General features: G+C 38.2%; 1 protein-coding gene across 8 annotated transcripts in view; it reads right to left on the reverse strand.

Annotated features, from left to right (window-relative positions):
- tns1b (tensin 1b) overlaps positions 1-19,943 on the reverse strand; it is a 245,918-nt gene that overhangs the window by 158,265 nt on the left and 67,710 nt on the right. For all 8 annotated transcript variants that reach the window (XM_084123219.1, XM_084123216.1, XM_084123215.1 and 5 more), the window contains exon 2: positions 10,259-10,373. In XM_084123219.1, coding sequence (XP_083979345.1) covers positions 10,259-10,373 — 115 coding nt within the window. The remainder of the gene's footprint in view (positions 1-10,258; positions 10,374-19,943) is intronic.

Below are 19,943 nucleotides of genomic sequence, written 5' to 3' on the forward strand. Positions count from 1 at the left end.
CGACACTTAAGATGGAAATAATATGAATAAATAAAATAATAAGAAGTGGAATGGAACATCCCACAGTATTCTGACATCTGGATATATCACCAGGGTAAATATTAACTGTGTGCTGTTTTCTGCACTGGACACACTATTCTGGGACCAGTTGAATAAACTTTGGCATTATGATTGATAAGAGTGTTTAACGCATGCCTCAATGTCTGTGACGTATCAGACAGTCATGTGAGGAGCACAATCCATTTCACAGACAACAGACATACGGGAAATGTGTAATCGGGCCTCGTGAGAAAACATAGCTAATTTATGAGGTGGCAACAAAAAATTAAAAAAATAATGATAATTTATTTTATAAAATTATTAATTCATTTATTTATTTATTTTATTATATATTTGACATATTAATGATACTTTTTTTTTTTTTTTTAATTGTTTTATACAATGTTAAAATATTGGCAGACAGACAGACAGATATGCTATGTGTCTGTGTGAGAAAGTGAGTAATAATTGTAAATCATGGAATCCATCCATTTAACCTCTACATATTATTTTGCAATCAGTGTGACCCTGTTGTGTCCATTTCGAACACTCTTCAAAGTGTGATTTCAGGTGTTAACTAAGAAACAAACCCCCTGTGAGCTGTTAAGCTTTAATATCCTGCATGGACTACTTCCCACAATTCCCTCTGATGCTCATCTGGTGTGGATTCCGAGCTTTTCTCCAAGTCTAACTGAACTGCAGTCCTGAATCAACAGGCTTTCCGAAAGCCACGCTCAGGCCTGGGAACGCAGGATAAATCACAGCCACGTTTGTTGAAACAGCTGTTGAATTCAACACACATTCTGGTGGATCACAGTGCTTATGTAAGAATATAAGAAATTAACAGCATACAGTGGTCACGCTTCAGAGTGTGTGAAGTTTCATTCATTTTCAAACGTCATAAACATGACACAAAGAGGATCTCTGCTCAATTTAAAGGCTCATAATGTACAGTATATTCTTGCACTGTCTCCTAGTGGCAAAAACAAATACTGCAAACAGACACAAAGAAACAGCTTGTGGACAATACATCCTGAAGCAAAATACTGTATCTGTAAACAGTCTTTTCTCATATATTTGTTGCATAATTTAGTATAAGGGTCAGTCTGTTTCAAAACAAATAATGCTGTCCATCAAACTAATCCCTTAAAATTAGCAAAATAATGCATCATACCCAACTGAAATGTAAAAATCTTTTGATTAAGATATTGACTTTTGACAGAAAGCCAATCAAGGCGAATAAAAACACATTTATAAGTATCCTTGGATCTATAATTTAAATAAGGGCCCAATACTATACTACTATATACTAAGTAATATAGTATTGGGCCCTTATTTAAACTATATACATGTAGAAATGTTTATATATACAGTGAGGAAAATAAGTATTTGAACACCCTGCTATTTTGCAAGTTCTCCCACTTGGAAATCATGGAGGGGTCTGAAATTGTCATCGTAGGTGCATGTCCACTGTGAGAGACATAATCTAAAACAAAAAATCCAGAAATCACAATATATGATTTTTTAACTATTTATTTGTATGATACAGCTGCAAATAAGTATTTGAACACCTGTCTATCAGCTAGAATTCTGACCCTCAAAGACCTGTTAGTCTGCCTTTAAAATGTCCACCTCCACTCCATTTATTATCCTAAATTAGATGCACCTGTTTGAGGTCGTTAGCTGCATAAAGATACCTGTCCACCCCATACAATCAGTAAGAATCCAACTACTAACATGGCCAAGACCAAAGAGCTGTCCAAAGACACTAGAGACATAATTGTACACCTCCACAAGGCTGGAAAGGGCTACGGGGAAATTGCCAAGCAGCTTGGTGAAAAAAGGTCCACTGTTGGAGCAATCATTAGAAAATGGAAGAAGCTAAACATGACTGTCAATCTCCCTCGGACTGGGGCTCCATGCAAGATCTCACCTTGTGGGGTCTCAATGATCCTAAGAAAGGTGAGAAATCAGCCCAGAACTACACGGGAGGAGCTGGTCAATGACCTGAAAAGAGCTGGGACCACCGTTTCCAAGGTTACTGTTGGTAATACACTAAGACGTCATGGTTTGAAATCATGCATGGCACGGAAGGTTCCCCTGCTTAAACCAGCACATGTCAAGGCCCGTCTTAAGTTTGCCAATGACCATTTGGATGATCCAGAGGAGTCATGGGAGAAAGTCATGTGGTCAGATGAGACCAAAATAGAACTTTTTGGTCATAATTCCACTAAACCTGTTTGGAGGAAGAAGAATGATGAGTACCATCCCAAGAACACCATCCCTACTGTGAAGCATGGGGGTGGTAGCATCATGCTTTGGGGGTGTTTTTCTGCACATGGGACAGGGCGACTGCACTGTATTAAGGAGAGGATGACCGGGGCCATGTATTGCGAGATTTTGGGGAGCAACCTCCTTCCCTCAGTTAGAGCATTGAAGATGGGTCGAGGCTGGGTCTTCCAACATGACAATGACCCGAAGCACACAGCCAGGATAACCAAGGAGTGGCTCTGTAAGAAGCATATCAAGGTTCTGGCGTGGCCTAGCCAGTCTCCAGACCTAAACCCAATAGAGAATCTTTGGAGGGAGCTCAAACTCCGTGTTTCTCAGCGACAGCCCAGAAACCTGACTGATCTAGAGAAGATCTGTGTGGAGGAGTGGGCCAAAATCCCTCCTGCAGTGTGTGCAAACCTGGTGAAAAACTACAGGAAACGTTTGACCTCTGTAATTGCAAACAAAGGCTACTGTACCAAATATTAACATTGATTTTCTCAGGTGTTCAAATACTTATTTGCAGCTGTATCATACAAATAAATAGTTAAAAAATCATACATTGTGATTTCTGGATTTTTTTTTTTTTAGATTATGTCTCTCACAGTGGACATGCACCTACGATGACAATTTCAGACCCCTCCATGATTTCTAAGTGGGAGAACTTGCAAAATAGCAGGGTGTTCAAATACTTATTTTCCTCACTGTATATATATATATATATATATTATTTTCTTTCTTTTTTTCTTTTTTTTTTTTTTTTGACTACTCAAGTGATTTCCTAGCCTTATTTGAATTTTGAATCGTAATGACCCATGGAGATTTTAATCCTCTAAAATGTTATTTTTTACATAAAGCAAAAAAAGAGTTGGGAGAATGGTTAACGCTATTTTAGCAAACCAGAAATCTTTATAAATTAAGTTTTAATTGTGCATATTATGTGCAATTTGACTTGTATGCATTGCATGCACTATTAACACAAATTAAGCTCACCAAACATAACAAAAAAAATACTAGAAAAAGAAAATAAATACATTTTATTCTGACCAAAATCACTCTAATGCACATCATATCATAATCACATCTTTCATCAAAGCCAATAAGGATAATAAGGGATATATTTAAAAAAGTAATCTTTAACTCACCAGAAGGTGGCAGCATCGCACTGGTGCATTTAACCTCAAAAGATTTTGGGGTGATGGACCCTCCAATTCAAATTAATGGCAGAAACCAAGAAAATCTGCCTACTCAAGCCATATACAGAGACAGTAAGTCAATAATGCCTAATTAGTTAATTCTATAAGATGTGTCTTTCTGTCTGCCTTCTTTGTAGATCATCAGATGTTATGATGCAATTATCTAATAGTCCCATTAAAGGCGGCTTCATACTGAAATGCTATGTTAGAGGGAGCTGCCTTCAATTTCACACCAAATGTCTCGACATGCTTCTAAAAGCTTCAAAGAAAACGCGCAGGTTTCTCATGAATACATTCTCAGAAGTAATCTAAAAGATTGAAATAAGCACAAAAAGGAGGAAGTCCTGAGTGTGTTTACTGGCATACTAATCAGAAGGTCACGCTGAGACTGGGAGTTTTAGCTGATTAAAGTAATGATGTTAGACTCAGCAGCACTGAGCTCGTCTATCAGCAGGGAGAAATGAACGGCCGTCTTCATCAATCTGCTTATCTCATTTCACTAATGCAGCTCCAAGAGAGGAGTGGCAACTTCAGGAAGCCCTAATGAGCTGTAGTGAGCGCTTATGTAATGTGTGTGTGTACATGAATCACAATGGCAATGACGGATGGCTGGGAAAAAGTAAACAGTGCGTGATAAACATGCTGTGGGATTTTTTTTTAAGGTAAATTGTGTCATTTCAGCATCGTCAAAACGAATTGCAATTTATTTAAGACTGGCCCAGCCGTAACAACACTGACTCAAACAATGATGTGAGCTCTGGTTCTTAAATCTGCTTGGTCAAGTGCTGATAAACATTCAAATAACACTGGGGCTTTCACTGTTTGCATCACTTCACTTGCCTGTGTTTGTCAGTCCATGCATCTTTCTTTCTGTCACTCTTTTTGCAGGTTGCATTGTTATGCCAGTAGGTGACGATACTGCAAATTACTACTACTGCTACAGCAAATGCTAACCATGTATTTGAAGGTTGAGCAGCGAGCTCACTGGCTGCTGATACAGCAGGAACCAATCAGCTGTGCCCTGTAGAGAATGATGTGATTGCAAGCAGATTGAGTTAAGGACCTATCAGCCTGCACCGTCATGGCTGGCTTTTCTACGCATACAGAAAATTCTAGTAATGTGCAAAGAATACATGGTTTCACTTTATTTTGATGTTCCCTTTTGAACATTCTGTTGACTATAAGTAACGAAGTAGAGTATTAGTAGACTGGTAGGTTTAGGGTTGGTAGAATAAGTTGACGTACTTATAGCCAGTAAAATGTCTGTTGAAGTACCATCACAATAAAGAGTTAGCAGATATTAAAGGGATATTTCACCGCTGGAAAGATGAACGTGTATTTAAATTGGGTCATTTATGTAGTAGAAATGTGAAATTATTTTAGAAGTTGGTGCCTTCTAGACTGAGAAAAGCCAGAAAATGTATTTTTGTGCTCATGTGGATGAAAGACAACAACTCCCAGAATGCACTTGCTTCGCTGCCCTACGAGGCCACTCCCAAGCCACGCCTACCGGTTACAGAGGGCAGTATCGGAAGAAATGATACAATTAGGCTACTAGTTGACTCGAAACTGAAAAGACGCGGTTTTATCTTGAGATCCCCCTATGGGCGGGTTGAAAACATGTGGAACTAGCTCCTCCTACTGGCTGGAGTCTCTAGCCTCTGGACAAAAAAGCCTCAGATGACGCAAAATGACGATTTATGCGTCATTTGAGGTTTTTTTTCAGACACACAATACAGAAATCTCTCGTCTCAGGGGGACATGAGGGAGGGAAGCACGGCCATTCGAAAATACTACCGGTTTTCTACTGATACAAAGCTTAATACTAATCGGTGAAGTATCCCTTTAAGCAGACAGTCTACTAATACTCTAATGGCTGTTAGTTGACAGAGTAGTTGTAGTTGCAAAGTATACTTATAGTCAACAAAATGTTCAAAAGGGACCATGAAAATAAAGTATTACTGAACACATATTTCATACTGGAAGAAACAGTAAGAGTACTATGTTAGTATGCCTTTAAAAGACATATGTTCACTTATTTGGTGGATGGAGTCCTTTGTGTAAACGGTCTTGGACTGTTGGATTGTGTATGCACACATGGCAAACACATGCAAGTGCAAACACACACTCACACACAAATCCTCGCATCATCAGTCTCTTCAAAAGCAGCCCGCACCCCCGAGGGCGATCAGGGGAGATTTTGCATTTCTCTCTGAAAAAGGAAAACAGTCTCAATGTCCAGAGGCAAAAGATGGAATGCTAATGAAACCGCAGAAAGGGCTATTTTTATGCGCATGTTCCCCCTCGACACCGTTTCATATCTCTGGGTCACCTCAGCTCTGCGCTGGAGGTGTTTATGCTGGCGCGAAGACACGCCATATCAATTGATGACATTGAAAAGCAAAGGAGGAACAACAGTGAGTCATGAGGGAGTCAGCCGGGCTGGTTTCACTCTCGCAGGGAAACGCGTCCAACACTGTGATCGGCTGGAATGAAAATAATCAGATGAGATCACGTTACAGGGCAGGGGCTGGAAAAGGGGGACGCACGGTGCGTTCTGTCCTCTACTCTGTCCAGTCAGTTGCTGCTCTACTTTGCCAAACTATGACTGCTGGAGATACAGCTATTGTATGAACACACAGCTAACATTATTGTGAATATCATGATAAATTTGTCCATTTAGACTAAAAACTAAAGGGCAAAACTAGTTAGAGTCAATTTCACTTCCTTTTTTGTCAAGCGACTCATAAGAGAGACTGATGTTAGAGTTGGTTAGAGTCATTTGAGTGAGTTCAAACAGCTGCAATGAATCAATTCATAACTGATTCAACGATTCACTTGCAGCATCATTCAAAAAGGTATCGTTCATGTATAAAATGTCATAGCAAAAAAACTGGATGGATGGATGGATGGATGTGGTCGATTGGATGGATAGATGGATGTCCTTTGGTAAAAAAACTGATTGACACAGCACAGATCAAACATCCAAAGCTTTTAAAAACCTAATCTGCATGTATGCAATCAATTCAAGCACTAAAAATGACAAAAACCAATATTAATTTTGCAGCTGAATTCAGTCTGACTCTGACCTGCTTTTCTAATGTCAAGTGCTCAACTGTGATCAGGGCTGCGGAGTAAATGCTTTATTTACGATTAGATGGGACACAGCTGCCTGCGCTAAAACTACTTCATTTAGGATCATGGCAGGATGCTTATCTTCCTAAAGCTTTTAAGTGCAGGTATAGTTCCTTTCAAACAAAGTTTACTCAAACAGAGACCATTCATATATATATCAGCTCAGATGAAGGCAATTACAAATGATCTACTAAAAGATCATGTCAAGTGATCAGTTTATAATACGCACATAGACTTGAAGGATTAGTGAGGTATCTGCTGCCTTTTAAAGGGATATTCACACTGACAGTTAAAATATATACACATTCTGTACGCATTAGTGATGCACTGACATTAAAGCTTTCATTTAGAAGAAAACCCAAACTAAAAATAAAGTTTATATAATCAATTAATAATCACTTTTATTCAATAAACAACACTCAAATCAAAACTGAGTTGCATAGAAACATTTAAGTTGCACATTGTATTATTATATAGTTATGACAGATTCATTCAAACACATTAAATAATGAAGACAAAAGGTAAAGTGAAAATATATTAATATAAGAGTAAAATAAATTATAGATGATAAATTATGGGATCATTTTCTTTTTTGGGTGAACTATTCTTTTAACAAAGCATACAACTTTTTGCGATTACAGTTTTGTTCATGCATTAACTGAATGCAGCTTGTTAAATCAAAATGAAGATTAATTAAAAATGAGAAATCAATGTTTTTGGTTGACGAGATTTTGATTCATCACTAATAGATCAAGATCACTAATGAATGTAAAGATGCTGCATTGCATCACTTCATATTTGTGACATCAAGTGATTTGGCTATGCAAAGCATCAACCATGTGCCAATCCAGCCACAAAGAGGACCATAAACCTCTGTCCTGTCCTTTCCATCTCAAAGCCCACAGCCATTAGAGTTCACTAAGGAGGTCTCACCCCTTTGTGTTGTGATGGACATGCACTGGAGAAAGTGGCTGTTTAACAGCTCACACAATCAGCTAATAGTCTTAACCGTCTCTAACTCAATGACTCAATACCACTCAGATGGGACAAACTCCCCAGAGACACGTGACAATGACAGATCTATCATTCTGAATGGAAAACATTGACCAAGATCATCTGCACAAGAATCTAAGGCCCTGTTTACACCTGGTAATAAGATGAGTTTTGGTCGATCGGATCACAAATAGACGAGGGAGACACATTCCCATTTATATCTGGTGTCTTAATCGGTCTCTTTTGTCCACTTTCAACCACTTCTGTCCTGATTTCTTCGAGGGGAGGGTCTATGGGCGGGTAAATGTGTGGGCTTTTTTTCAGATCTTTCGATCTAATGGACAAAATAAGCTCCAACAATTTACATATGAGCACACCAAAAACACACCAAAGGCGATGGGAAAACACACGGAGAACATCAGTTTTCGTTTTTTGCTCTGACAGCCTCAAGACCAGCCGAACACTGTGAGTGTGTGTTAGAAATCAGGAATGATGAGAGAACGTTGTGCTTGGTACGTTTTTCGTCTTCAAACCAAAGTTGGGTCTCCAACCGATAAAGTTTAAATCCCGTCTAGCTAGCGCGCTTCCCATAATGTTCACGCATTAGGCCAGTAGGCGGAGAGTCATTTGTGTCTGTTCTGACTCATTCCACCACATGTGCGTTTACACTACGAAAGCAAGTCGAATGAGTTTTCGACTACCTCTGGAAGTGGTCGAACTTCATGAATCATTCATAAATGAATCAACATGATGACTTGATTTTTTTTTTTTATTATTGTTATTTTTATGTCCGACCATAACAATCTATAGTTGGCATGAGACTAATGTGATAGAATAATTTACTGTCCTTGTCTGAGCTAGACTGATACTAAAATGTCCAGGACCTGAAAATGGGTGTTTTAAGCAACAGCTGCGGATTAAATGGATACATTGACTGGAAGTAATAAACCACCCGTCACAGTCAAGAAACACAAACATCTGTAAACAACAATATAGTGGACAGTCCTACAGTCTTCAACAATTCAACTACTGAAAATGCAAAAGAGTAAGGAAATTATATTTATTTCATAATAATTAAATCGTATTATACATATTTTAATTAAATATAATAAAATAAAAAATGATCCATAAAAAGACTACATTAGATACAACTATTATTACAGTACAGCACCAGTAAGTAGTTTGACTTTTGCCAGAACGCTGTAGCTCTTGCTTAAAGTCTCTTTTTATTTTAAAATCATTTAAACTTTAATGTGTATTGAACCTGAAACATGCCATGTCTTGTGCAGGACTTATTCTGGAGGTGAATCTGAAGATTTCTACAGATGGAGAGCATCAGACGTCTCTGACAAAAGTTTAACAGCAAATCTCTTTCTTGATACTTGAGTTTCTGCTGGCACTGCTCGGTTTTATGTAACAGATGATAATAAAGCGGTGAAGTGGAGAAATGGAGACCTGGTTTGCCAGAACCCCAGCAAACCAGACAAATACTGCCTCTATAGTTACAAGCCTGAACACATTTTACCATTACCGTTGACCCTATAGGAGCCTAACTGTATAAATGTACAATTAACATATTAGACAGAGTCTATATTAAGTTATTTAGATTACTTTTGCAACATTTCATGAATTAAATAAAATATTATTTATCATTGCCTGTCCGTTACATAAATATGCATTTGCCAGATCTTGCCCTATAATTATGTGATCAAAATAAAGGGTTTAATGACATTGCCATTATATTTTAAACTCTTTACAGTTAAATTGAATTTCATATAAGATATAAGACAAATGAGATAACGATTGAAGCATTTGATTAAAATAATATGATTCTGAAAAATATTTCATAGGAGCCCGAGAACTCCTGACTGACCATAAGACACTTTACCTTTGTTTTTTTGTTTTTTGTGATGTGGAAAGCATCACTATTTTACTAAATCACTAGTTATTTTGCAGCCGTTGTCATTCTTTTAAAAATTGTACATTTTCAATATGCACTAGATATTTGTATTTTTGATCATGACTTGATCTTCCTTATTCTAATATTCAGCCATATAAATACAATTAAGACAAATTAATTGCAAAAATGCAGTGTCATTATGTTAACTTGCTAACAGAGGCCCGCTCTAGATTAGAAACAGCCCTGATGATGGCGAAGACCCTGACGTTAGTGCATAAACCTCAAACATAAACCAGGCTTTGACTTCTAGACTTCCCCTGATAGAGTCTGACATTCCTTTCTGGCTGAATCTTCACCACAGCGGGACTCAAAACAGGTGAATCGCGGAATATCCGCCCCAAGCATCCAGTCTTAATGGGAAACTTGTGTGGCTCTTTCACTCTGTTCAGCGCCTAAAGTCACACATGCGATGCTGTCATCTCCAGTGGCCAACAGGCGTTGTGTGGTAGAAGCGCTGCCTGTAACGCCACACACTCTCCCTCAGTGGCCTAATGGGGTTAATGATAACGTTTCATTAGAGGAAGTGGCTGACTGGTCACTGGGAGCAGCTGACACCCTCACACACATCTTGACCTTTTTCCATTAACACTCATCAGATGCTGGGACGGACAGATGTCCCTAGTGCAAGACACCCCACAGGCGGTCCACCCTCCCCTGGACTGACCTCTGCAGATGAGACCCTCATTGTTCACAGTCTGCTTGCACACGCCACAGTGCTTCCCCTTCTTGAACGTCTTCAGCCGGAAGGTGTGGGAGTGGGCGGCTTCAAACTCTTCAGGCTGCAGTGGGAGAGAAACAAGGACAATTATTGAGATGAAAAAAAAATAGGCATAAAGGGTGATGTTTCAAAGGAAGCATCATTTCAAATAAAATTAGGTCAAATGAAAGAATTGAAGTACTGTAAAAATCAAGGCATGTTTTTCACACTGTTTTTCACTACATTAAAACAAGGAAGAATAATATTTAATGATAAGCAGCAATATAACAATACATCAGCATCATTTAACTGATTATGTTTTCATACAACATTGCAATGTATAAAAAATATGTTCTGTCAAAACGCTGAATATAGGTGAGAAAAAGTAGCGCAAAAGTAATGTAATAAATCATGTCATATATATCCCAAATATCAAAAACAATAACAGTTGATATATTTCTAGCAATAACCTTCATTTCGCCCAGTGCTTCATCTTATCCAGTCAATTACATGTATATTTATTTTCTTAGTGTGCGCATGCATAAGAGAATCAGCTTATCTAGGAAAAAACAAAATGTCGAGATCGCCTTGTTCTTTTTTCTCTAAAGTGAAAATGTAACCCAGACCGTCTCGATGAAACAGAGAACCTTATTTGGGAATGTTGCAGCTGCGTTTAGGTATGACTGAGGCCCCCGTGCTTCACCCTCAGTAGGAGCGAGAGGGGAGAGAGGGGCCATCCAAAAACAAGAGAGCCATGGACAGGATTTGGGCCGCTGCAGGTGTGTTATGTAAGCTGGAACTGCACATTTGGATCTGAGCTGTGCTCCCCTGAACGGACCCCTGTTTTAGGCCTTCATGGTGTCATTATCCATAACAACGTCTGACGTTTCTTTTTCCTGACTGCATTTCATGTTTAAATGTTAAGCAGGAGATTTGAAACAAGAGGGTGGTAAAAAAGTGAAACAATTGCCAATCTAAAATGCATTAAAAAACAATTCTGTACAACAAGTTACCAAGAAAAAATTGTAAAATAGCAATACATTTCAGGTTTATTATAGTTAACTTTCTAAAACAATTAAATTAAATTAAATTAAATTACAATAAATTATAAAACAAAATTGAAAAATAGCAGTACATTTCAGATTTATTAGTTAACTTTCTAAAATATTAAATTAAATTAAATTAAAAATAAATTATAAAAAATAAAATAAAATAAAATAAAATAAAATAAAACTTATTTTATTTCAGCTAGTTGCCAAGGCAATATTTTTCATTTTCATTTAGTTTAACTTGATGTACTAAAATAACTAAAACTGAAATATAAACAATATAGACATAAAAAAAACAGACAACAAAATAACTAAAACATTAAATTAAAATGAAAGCAGAAAATATAAAAGTAAAAAAAAAAATATATATATATATATATATATATATATATATATATATAAAATCCTACAGTGTATATCAATGATATATAAACACTGAGGCAGTCCAAGGATCAGATAAAATAAAATGCATAAAATGTTTTAGATGGAACAAATAGGGTTGAATAGGATGAATAATTTCAGAAAAATGTGATGCTTAAAATAATTAAATAAAAATTAATTTAAAGGAAAATGAATGAATGAATGAATGAATGAATGAATGAATGAATGAATGAATGAATGAATGAATGAATGAATGAATGAAGCATCATGTAGGCAGCGTTCCCCTTCGACTGCCAGTCTGTCTTGGCAGGGATCTGATATGCCACGTGTCTCATGTATTGTGATGGTGACAGGGCAGCACAGAGAGGACAGTGAACTTCAGCTGGCACTCGTGCTGCAGTGTTTTCTGACATTTGGACAACAATCTCCCAAGTGTCTTCATTCTGTACAGTTTGTCAGAGTGAGCAACAGTGCCTAAAGGGGAGGAGCTTAGCAAAACGCCAGATGCTGTAAAAATACATGTGGATCAGAGGAACTACTGTATAGAAGAAATGACTGTATACGACAGACCCCCTCAAAGTCAACATCTGCATCTATAGCCTGAAACTAGTTCAGGGAAAAAACGCCACGAGTCTGTGCCTATACTGCATCTGAACTGGCTCTATTATTTCATCTTAATTCTGTAACAGTATGACCATGTCTTTATGATCCACAATGCAAAGCTAGAATCGTGCTTGAGGTTTTATTTCATTTGGACAAAGATGCTTTATGTGCAGACCTCACCGGAATGAAACTCCACGGGACAGTGTGACATTGACGGCTACGTACCAACAATGACACAGTCTCATTTCTATTCCTCCGTCAGGACGAGCCTCGGCACCAACTTAATGTGATTAGCCTAATCTAATTAGCCATAAACAATCAATGCGCCGGATAGGAGCCCCAGTCTGAGATCTGTGTGTCTTTAACAGATCCTGGATGATACCATCACAATCTTCACATACAGACATATACATGCAGTCCGACACCTGCGTATGTGTACAGCTCAGTTTGAAATGCCAGAAATTAAAGAAACCAATAAAAAAATGACATTTATGTCATAATTTACTCACCCTCATGTTGTTCTAAGCCTGTATTATTTTCCATTAATTTTGTGGAAAACAAAAGGAGAACTTCTGAAAAAACTGCCAAGGACCAATAATCAGCACCATAAAAGTAGTCCGTATGAATTGTTTGCTATATGCCAAATCTTCTGCAGCCATACAATTTTGAAATATCAATACTTCCGACTGATACTGATGTTGGAAGAGGATCAAAATGAAAAATGAAAGAGAAAAAAAATGAATTGTGTTCGCAAATATTTGTGTAGGACAGGAACTATTTCTCCATCCACTCATCTGAACACTAGATTCAAACAGAGCAGTGCAGTATTGAAATATGCAACTTCTTTATGACTAAATAAATAAATAAACAAATTATTATTATTATTCATCTGTTTTTGTTGTAGTAATAATAATAATAATAATAATACTAAATAATCATGTTCTATGTTTTTTAATTTGATTAATTTGATTATACAAGTTGGATAGTCTGTTATGTTAATAATTATTTATTTATTTTTTTATGTTAAACAGCTCCCCAGAAATGCAACTTTCCATTTAATAGAAGCATCTATACTGGTATTAATATTAACAGCATTAACCTTTATAATGCTTGGTTTGAGCAGGTCTCTCACAACCAAAATTCTGTAAATATTCACACAAAAAAAAATCTGTCACTTCACTAAAAATCTTCCCCTGATCAATGGTCAATGATGGTAAAATATGATCCAACATTTGAATGCATTTATTAAAATATTTTGGAACAACTTAAGGCTGGTTAAATACTGCCAAAATATTAACTTTGGGTGAACCATTCATTTGAAATCAAAACACTTTCTCACATTGCCAAATATTGCATACCTGCACTTCTTTTTCTTTCAGCATACCACACACAAGACTGAATACTGAGGGAGCCTCAGGACAAATAAAAAAAAGAGCAAGAGAGAGCGCAAAAGACCAGACAGGAAAATGTCTCAATCAGAGCTCGTGTGAGAGGAGAATGAGACTCGTCTGCGTTCCTGACAGTGAGACGGGACCCCGTGAGCTTTTATTCACACGGCTACAGGAGGAGAAACACTGACAGAAAGCATCTTGGCACACAAACATAACACACTCTTCTCCTGATACTCTCTTGTTTACTCCGAGAATACATACGTATACATACCCCCCCAAAACAATATGACCAGGCTCCGCTGTTGTGCAATTGTTTCAGGACAATGTGGGCTTTCTTGGATATGGGTTATTGTTGAGGGACGTTGTGGCTGGGGATGCAGGAATTATGGGGAGGGCTGGCTAACCTTCCACAGTCTTTTGAAGCAGATGGGGTTACGAATTACCCAATCCCATCACCCCAAACACTGCCAGCCTTTCAAATGGCCCATCTCACTCTCTCAGACTGGCACAAAGGCCGAGCCCCCGGAGCAGGGCACACATCATCTCCCATGGCCTGCGTAACTGTATACACAACCCCCTCGCAGAGACACTAAGCCCCTGGGAAAGGCACTCAGGCCCATTCAGACGACCAATCCACACAGCAGACAATGCAGCCTCTCCCCCCAATGAGAGGAAGAGGTGGGGCGGGTGGAGTAGACACCAGACAGCAGCGTAAACACACACATCCACGCAGAGCCCTCATTACTTCATTGATGAAGAGTTCAGAGGGGAAGACACAGGTGATCAGCCATCAATAGCTCCATATATAGGCTATATCACTGGAGACATATATCTCAATACTTTTCATTCTTACATGTATATATTTTTTTTGTTGGTTTGTTTGTTTTAAGTATAAACAAGTTCAGTGGTAGTATTTAGTATTAAGCAGCACAACTGTTATCAACATTCATAATAAGAAGAAAAAATTCTTCTTGAGCAGCAAAATCAGCATTTCTGAAGGATTGTATCCAGCAGCCATATCACCCTGTAGCCCAAGACTGGTTGCCTACTGAAGCTAAGCAGGGTTGAGTCTGGTCAGTACCTGGATGGGAGACTCCTGGGAAAACCAGGTTGCTTCTGGAAGAGGTGTTAGTGAGTCCAGCAGGGGGTGCTCACCCTGTGGTCTGTGTGGGTCCTAACACCCCAGTATAGTGACGGGGACACTATACTGGCAAAAAGTACCATCCTTCGGATGAGACGTTAAACCGAGGTCCTGACTCCCTGTGGTCATAAAAATTCCAGGCCAAATTTGCCCCTTGGCCTCTGTCCATCATGGCCTCCTAATCATCCCCATATACTGATTGGCTTCATCACTCACTGTCTCCTCTCCACCAATAAGCTGGTGTGTGGTGGGCGTTCTGGCGCAATATGGCGTCCGTCGCTTCATCCAGGTGGATGCTGCACATTGGTGGTGGTTGAGGAGATTCCCCCTTCCATGTAAAGCGATTTGAGTGCCCAGAAATGCGCTATATAAATGTAACGAATTATTATTATTATTATTACAGGAATAAAATTCATTTAAAAATATATTACAATAGAAAATAGTTATTTTAAATTAATAATATTAATAAAATAATATTTCAAAATATTACTGCAAAGGACAATTCTTTACACACCCGAAACATATTTTTTGATTAAGTATAAACCAATTAAAAACTGGTGGAAAAAAAAATCTGTTGGCAGAATAAGACAAAAAAAAAAAAAAAAAAGTAAAAATAAAAATACTCTTGAATAGAAGAGTAAGTCTGCATCTGAATTCTAGATTTTACATTTTTAAGATATTTAAACATCATATAGCAAATAAGATTCAAAATGTTTACAATAAGTAAAATGAGTCAAGGGAAAAATGTAAAGGTAACACTTTACAATAAGGTCTCATTTATTAACATTAATTAATGCATTAACTAACACAAGCTGACAATGACAATATATTTTTACAGCATTTATTAACCTTTGTTAATGATAATAAATAGTGCATGTTCATGTTAGTTTACAGTGCATTAACTAATGTTAATAATGTATTGTTCCTTCTTAGTTCATATTAACTAATGTAGTTATATGAAACCTTATTGTAAAGTGTTACCAAAATATCTTTAAATCTAACTTAAAAATAATAAAGGCATGGAGGGATTACAAAACTAGGAGTTTTTAGGAAACATAACAGCCAAAACATAATGCTTAATTAACCTACAAAGTCTTTGTGAAAATAAAATATCAGCCCTAGTTGAGCAGAACCTGATTTAACCAAGAGCAACATGTTCCTGGATCAACATTCCAGACATCCGAACAGATTTGAGGGACAAGTTTACAGTTTATGTCAAATGTGCTTATTACCAAGGTTAGGTGCTTCTGCATCAGTGTTATTTCTCTCTGATTTTAGGGTTAGGTTTAGGGGTAGGGGTAGGGATAGGGTTAGGGTTAAGACAAAAATTTTCACACAGGAATGTTGTCCGAGGATCAACAAAATATATGTTGACCCAGGAACACGTCTAGCTCTGTAAAATCAGGTAGTTCCTAGTTGACACACTATCACTTCTTGTGTGTCCTACTCTCATGCAGAAAACTTTTCCCAAAACTGTACCACCACAAGCACCTGGTCTCAGATGCAGTTACTACAGGACAACAATGATTCCAGATGGGGTGTGTGTGTGTGTGTGTGTGTGTGTGTGTGTGTGTGTGTGTGTGTGTGTGTGTGTGTGTGTGTGTGTGTGTGTGTGTGTGTGTGTGTGTGTGTGTGTGCGTGTGTGTGTGTGTGTGTGTGTGTGTGTGTGTGTGTGTGTGTGTGTGTGTGTGTGTGTGTGAGAGAGAGAGAGGCGATGCTGTAAAGCCACCTGTGATTCTCTTTGATAGCTTTCCTTGAACTTGACGTAAGGTAAGACGTTTCCTAGAAAAGCTGGAGGAGAAAGATAACACACTATTCTCACAGTGCTGCAGTGGGGCCGGACACAAACAGGAAGAGGTGTTCCATAGAATAAATCAAGTAATACGAGATTGGAAGAACATGATCTTTAACTGAGCCATATGTATCAATGTGTCTGCTAATACACCCTCATTTAGCTCCTGAAAGCTTCATCTGCCAGGACCAGAAGCTTCTTTCTTTTTGTTTCTCACTCCCTCTGACACACATTCACTTTCTCTCCATCCTTTCAGCTCGACGACACAGACTGGGCACACGGCCATCAGTGCTGAGGCAGGGAAGGAGGTGTGTTACCATCAGAAACTCATTTTGATCAGGAGAGAGAAAAAGTATTTGGACACTTAAGTCACACTTAAAAAGATAAATCCTGGACATTGAATTAGATGCATGGTCAAAACAAGTGACATCTAGAGGCAAATTATGGTAGCTAGATGTTAAGCACAATTGATATAATTTTCAGGTTCATTTAACAAACTAGAAATGGAAGGTTAAACAAGTTAAGTGCTTTGCATTGTAGGATACAGTGGTGATCTATACATACTAAATACTACACAAATAGTATAAGAAAAAGAAGTAGACTGCACAGTCCTTTGGTATAATCAAATCAACGTTATATAATGCAATGAGATTCCTATAGTTTTAAGAATGGGACTGAAATGTGACTAAATCAAGGCTGATTCTAAACAGATGTAGTTTGTCATTCGTTAAGGCGTCAGGTTTTATGTCCTAGTGCAGTTGGAAAGCATTGGTCTCTCCACGTGAAGCCCCGCCAAACAGCATGGGAAAGTGTCTGTAGGCGTCCTGTGAGGCGTGGTGAATACAGCCATTCACCTACAATCCTCTTAGTGTTTAATCTGTAAATTAACTCTGTGAATGAAGTCATTCCAGGGTATTCAGATCTGCCCTTAAGTGATGTTAAATTACAGCAGTGGTTACTTAAACACGTCCTCTTAAAAGCAGCATGCTACAACAGATAGGAGCACAGAGCCCCAGCAAGCCAGTCTGTGATGCACACACACATTCGTAAAGTATATGGCCACCTTGCAGCTTTACAGAAAATACATGTTTCTATATTACAATTTACAGTGATCTGTTATCAGAGGTGACTGTGTCCAAGTTATGTATTTCAGCAATATACATGTACAAATCACGCAGTTAGCTAACAATGTATTGATTTAAGGCAGAAAGAATGAGCTCATTAAAGTAATTATTACGAGTTGTGAACATTGTGATTACAATATATGGAAAATTTAGCATTGGTGCATATTGATTCAGAGTTTGTGTCATCTGAAGACCTCGCAGGAGTTGGAGTCATCTCTTCACACCAAATTCGCCCATCAGCTTACAAAATTAGTAAGTAAATGCTTAAAGGCACACTATGTAAGATTTTTGGATCAAAATATCCAAAAACCTCTAGAACAATGTTATATATTTTGTTGATCTGTGTACTAACATTATCCCAAATGTTTCTAAGAATGTTTAAATCCAGAGAAATAAGCCGTTTTAACCAGGATGACATAACCACGTTACCCTCGATTTCCAGTTTTATTTTGTAGAAACCATGGAAACACCAAAGACGCTTTAATATATTATGTGTTTTATTATACAGGTGAGCAACTGTTAACTGAAAATGAATCATTGTTTTACAGCTCAACACAGTTAGCCTTTTAGTTTAAATCTCGTTTTCTTGATTTACCGCGAGTACCATTTTTGCCATGCCTAATATTGATCTAGCTCACTGCAGTGCAACAAGTGTCTCATATAGTAGCCGCCGAGCAAACGCACTCGTAACCCCCTCATACGCATGATCGGAAGAAGCGGAAGCGGTCTGCGGCATAATAAAAGCTCCACTGCTCTCGAGCTGTGTGTCGTGCTCCAGCGACCTCGTTCTGCTCCATCGGCTTCCGTAACGTTAATAAATCATTAATACATTACCGGTCATCCATGAATATGATTTCTGCCCGAGTCCCGCCATATTCTCTACCGGCTGTAGAGGTAAAGGCAACAACTCCCATGATTCCACGAAATCAAGGCGTCATCAAGCTACAGTACACCTCTGTTTTGAATAAACGACATCTAGTGGCAAAAAATTACATATTGTGCCTTTAAATTGAATGTTTGTACAGTATTCACACTGTCTGAATTTGCTCACTCCTTTCCTTTCACACCGTCCTGATACATCAAACTCTGTGGCATCCCCTATGTAGGGAACAGTGAATGAGTGAACAAGTATGTAATTTCAGATACAGTCAGTGTTTTGTTTGCTCAGTAAAGCTCTCCAAAGCTAAACCTCCAAGTGGCCTTATTTCATTTTCCCTCTCCAATCATTTAGCCCCGTTAAACATTACTCATTCCCATATATCTGCCTCAACGTACTATGCTCAACACAGGGGCTTAGCATAAATCTACCAAAACCCACACATACACTCACAGTAACCCTTAAAAATCACCTTATACAAATACACTCACCCTAAAGTCTCCTCATAAATCCTTTAAACACACACACAAACACTTACAATCCACCCTCTTGTGTTTACCTGATACATCAATCACTCCCTCGAACCATACAAACGCAAAAACACAAAACATCTTCACCTGTGAATGAACCTAAGAAGCTGGAAAAAATGCAAGAACAAATGAGAAATCCATGCAAAGCACTCTAACACAATGCTGGAGTTTGTCTACATGTTGGAAGAGCCCATCCCAATGTATCCATTATATGCAGTGCCAGGATAAAATTGTTGGATCCGGCCATCCACTGGCCTAAAAAGTCCACACCCATGCTTCTATGATATTCTAATGCCAAAACATGGCTGGGGTGTTTTGGGTTGTTGTTGCTATGGTCTTCTAGGTGGTTGCTTTCTGGTCTAAGTCTCTCAAAAAAGCCTACATTTGGCTTGGGTTCATCCTTCAGTGCAAATCTATGGGATTTGTTTGTCCGTGTTTTATTTGCTGGTAAAAAACCCATAAAGCCCATCGCTTAGAAAGCAATATCATTCATGTCCATAGCACAAACAGTGCAGCACAAGGTAAGCATCTTATGAAGAACTGCTAATAACATGGCAAATAGGCTCATTTGTACAGTCCATTACCAGCAGGTCTCCTGAACTCTGATTTATGGCTTGGACACTGTTGGCCAAACTTATTTTCACATCATAAGGTCATTTGGAAAAGGCAGCGCTGAGTTTGATTACTAGGATGTCAACAATAGTATATACAATGACAGTGAGATGTTTCTTGACATGTCCTGTCAGGAACCATACACAAAGCCT

This window comes from Abramis brama, assembly GCF_963993115.1.
Source record: "Abramis brama genome assembly, chromosome: 8".
Lineage (NCBI taxonomy): Eukaryota > Metazoa > Chordata > Actinopteri > Cypriniformes > Leuciscidae > Abramis > Abramis brama.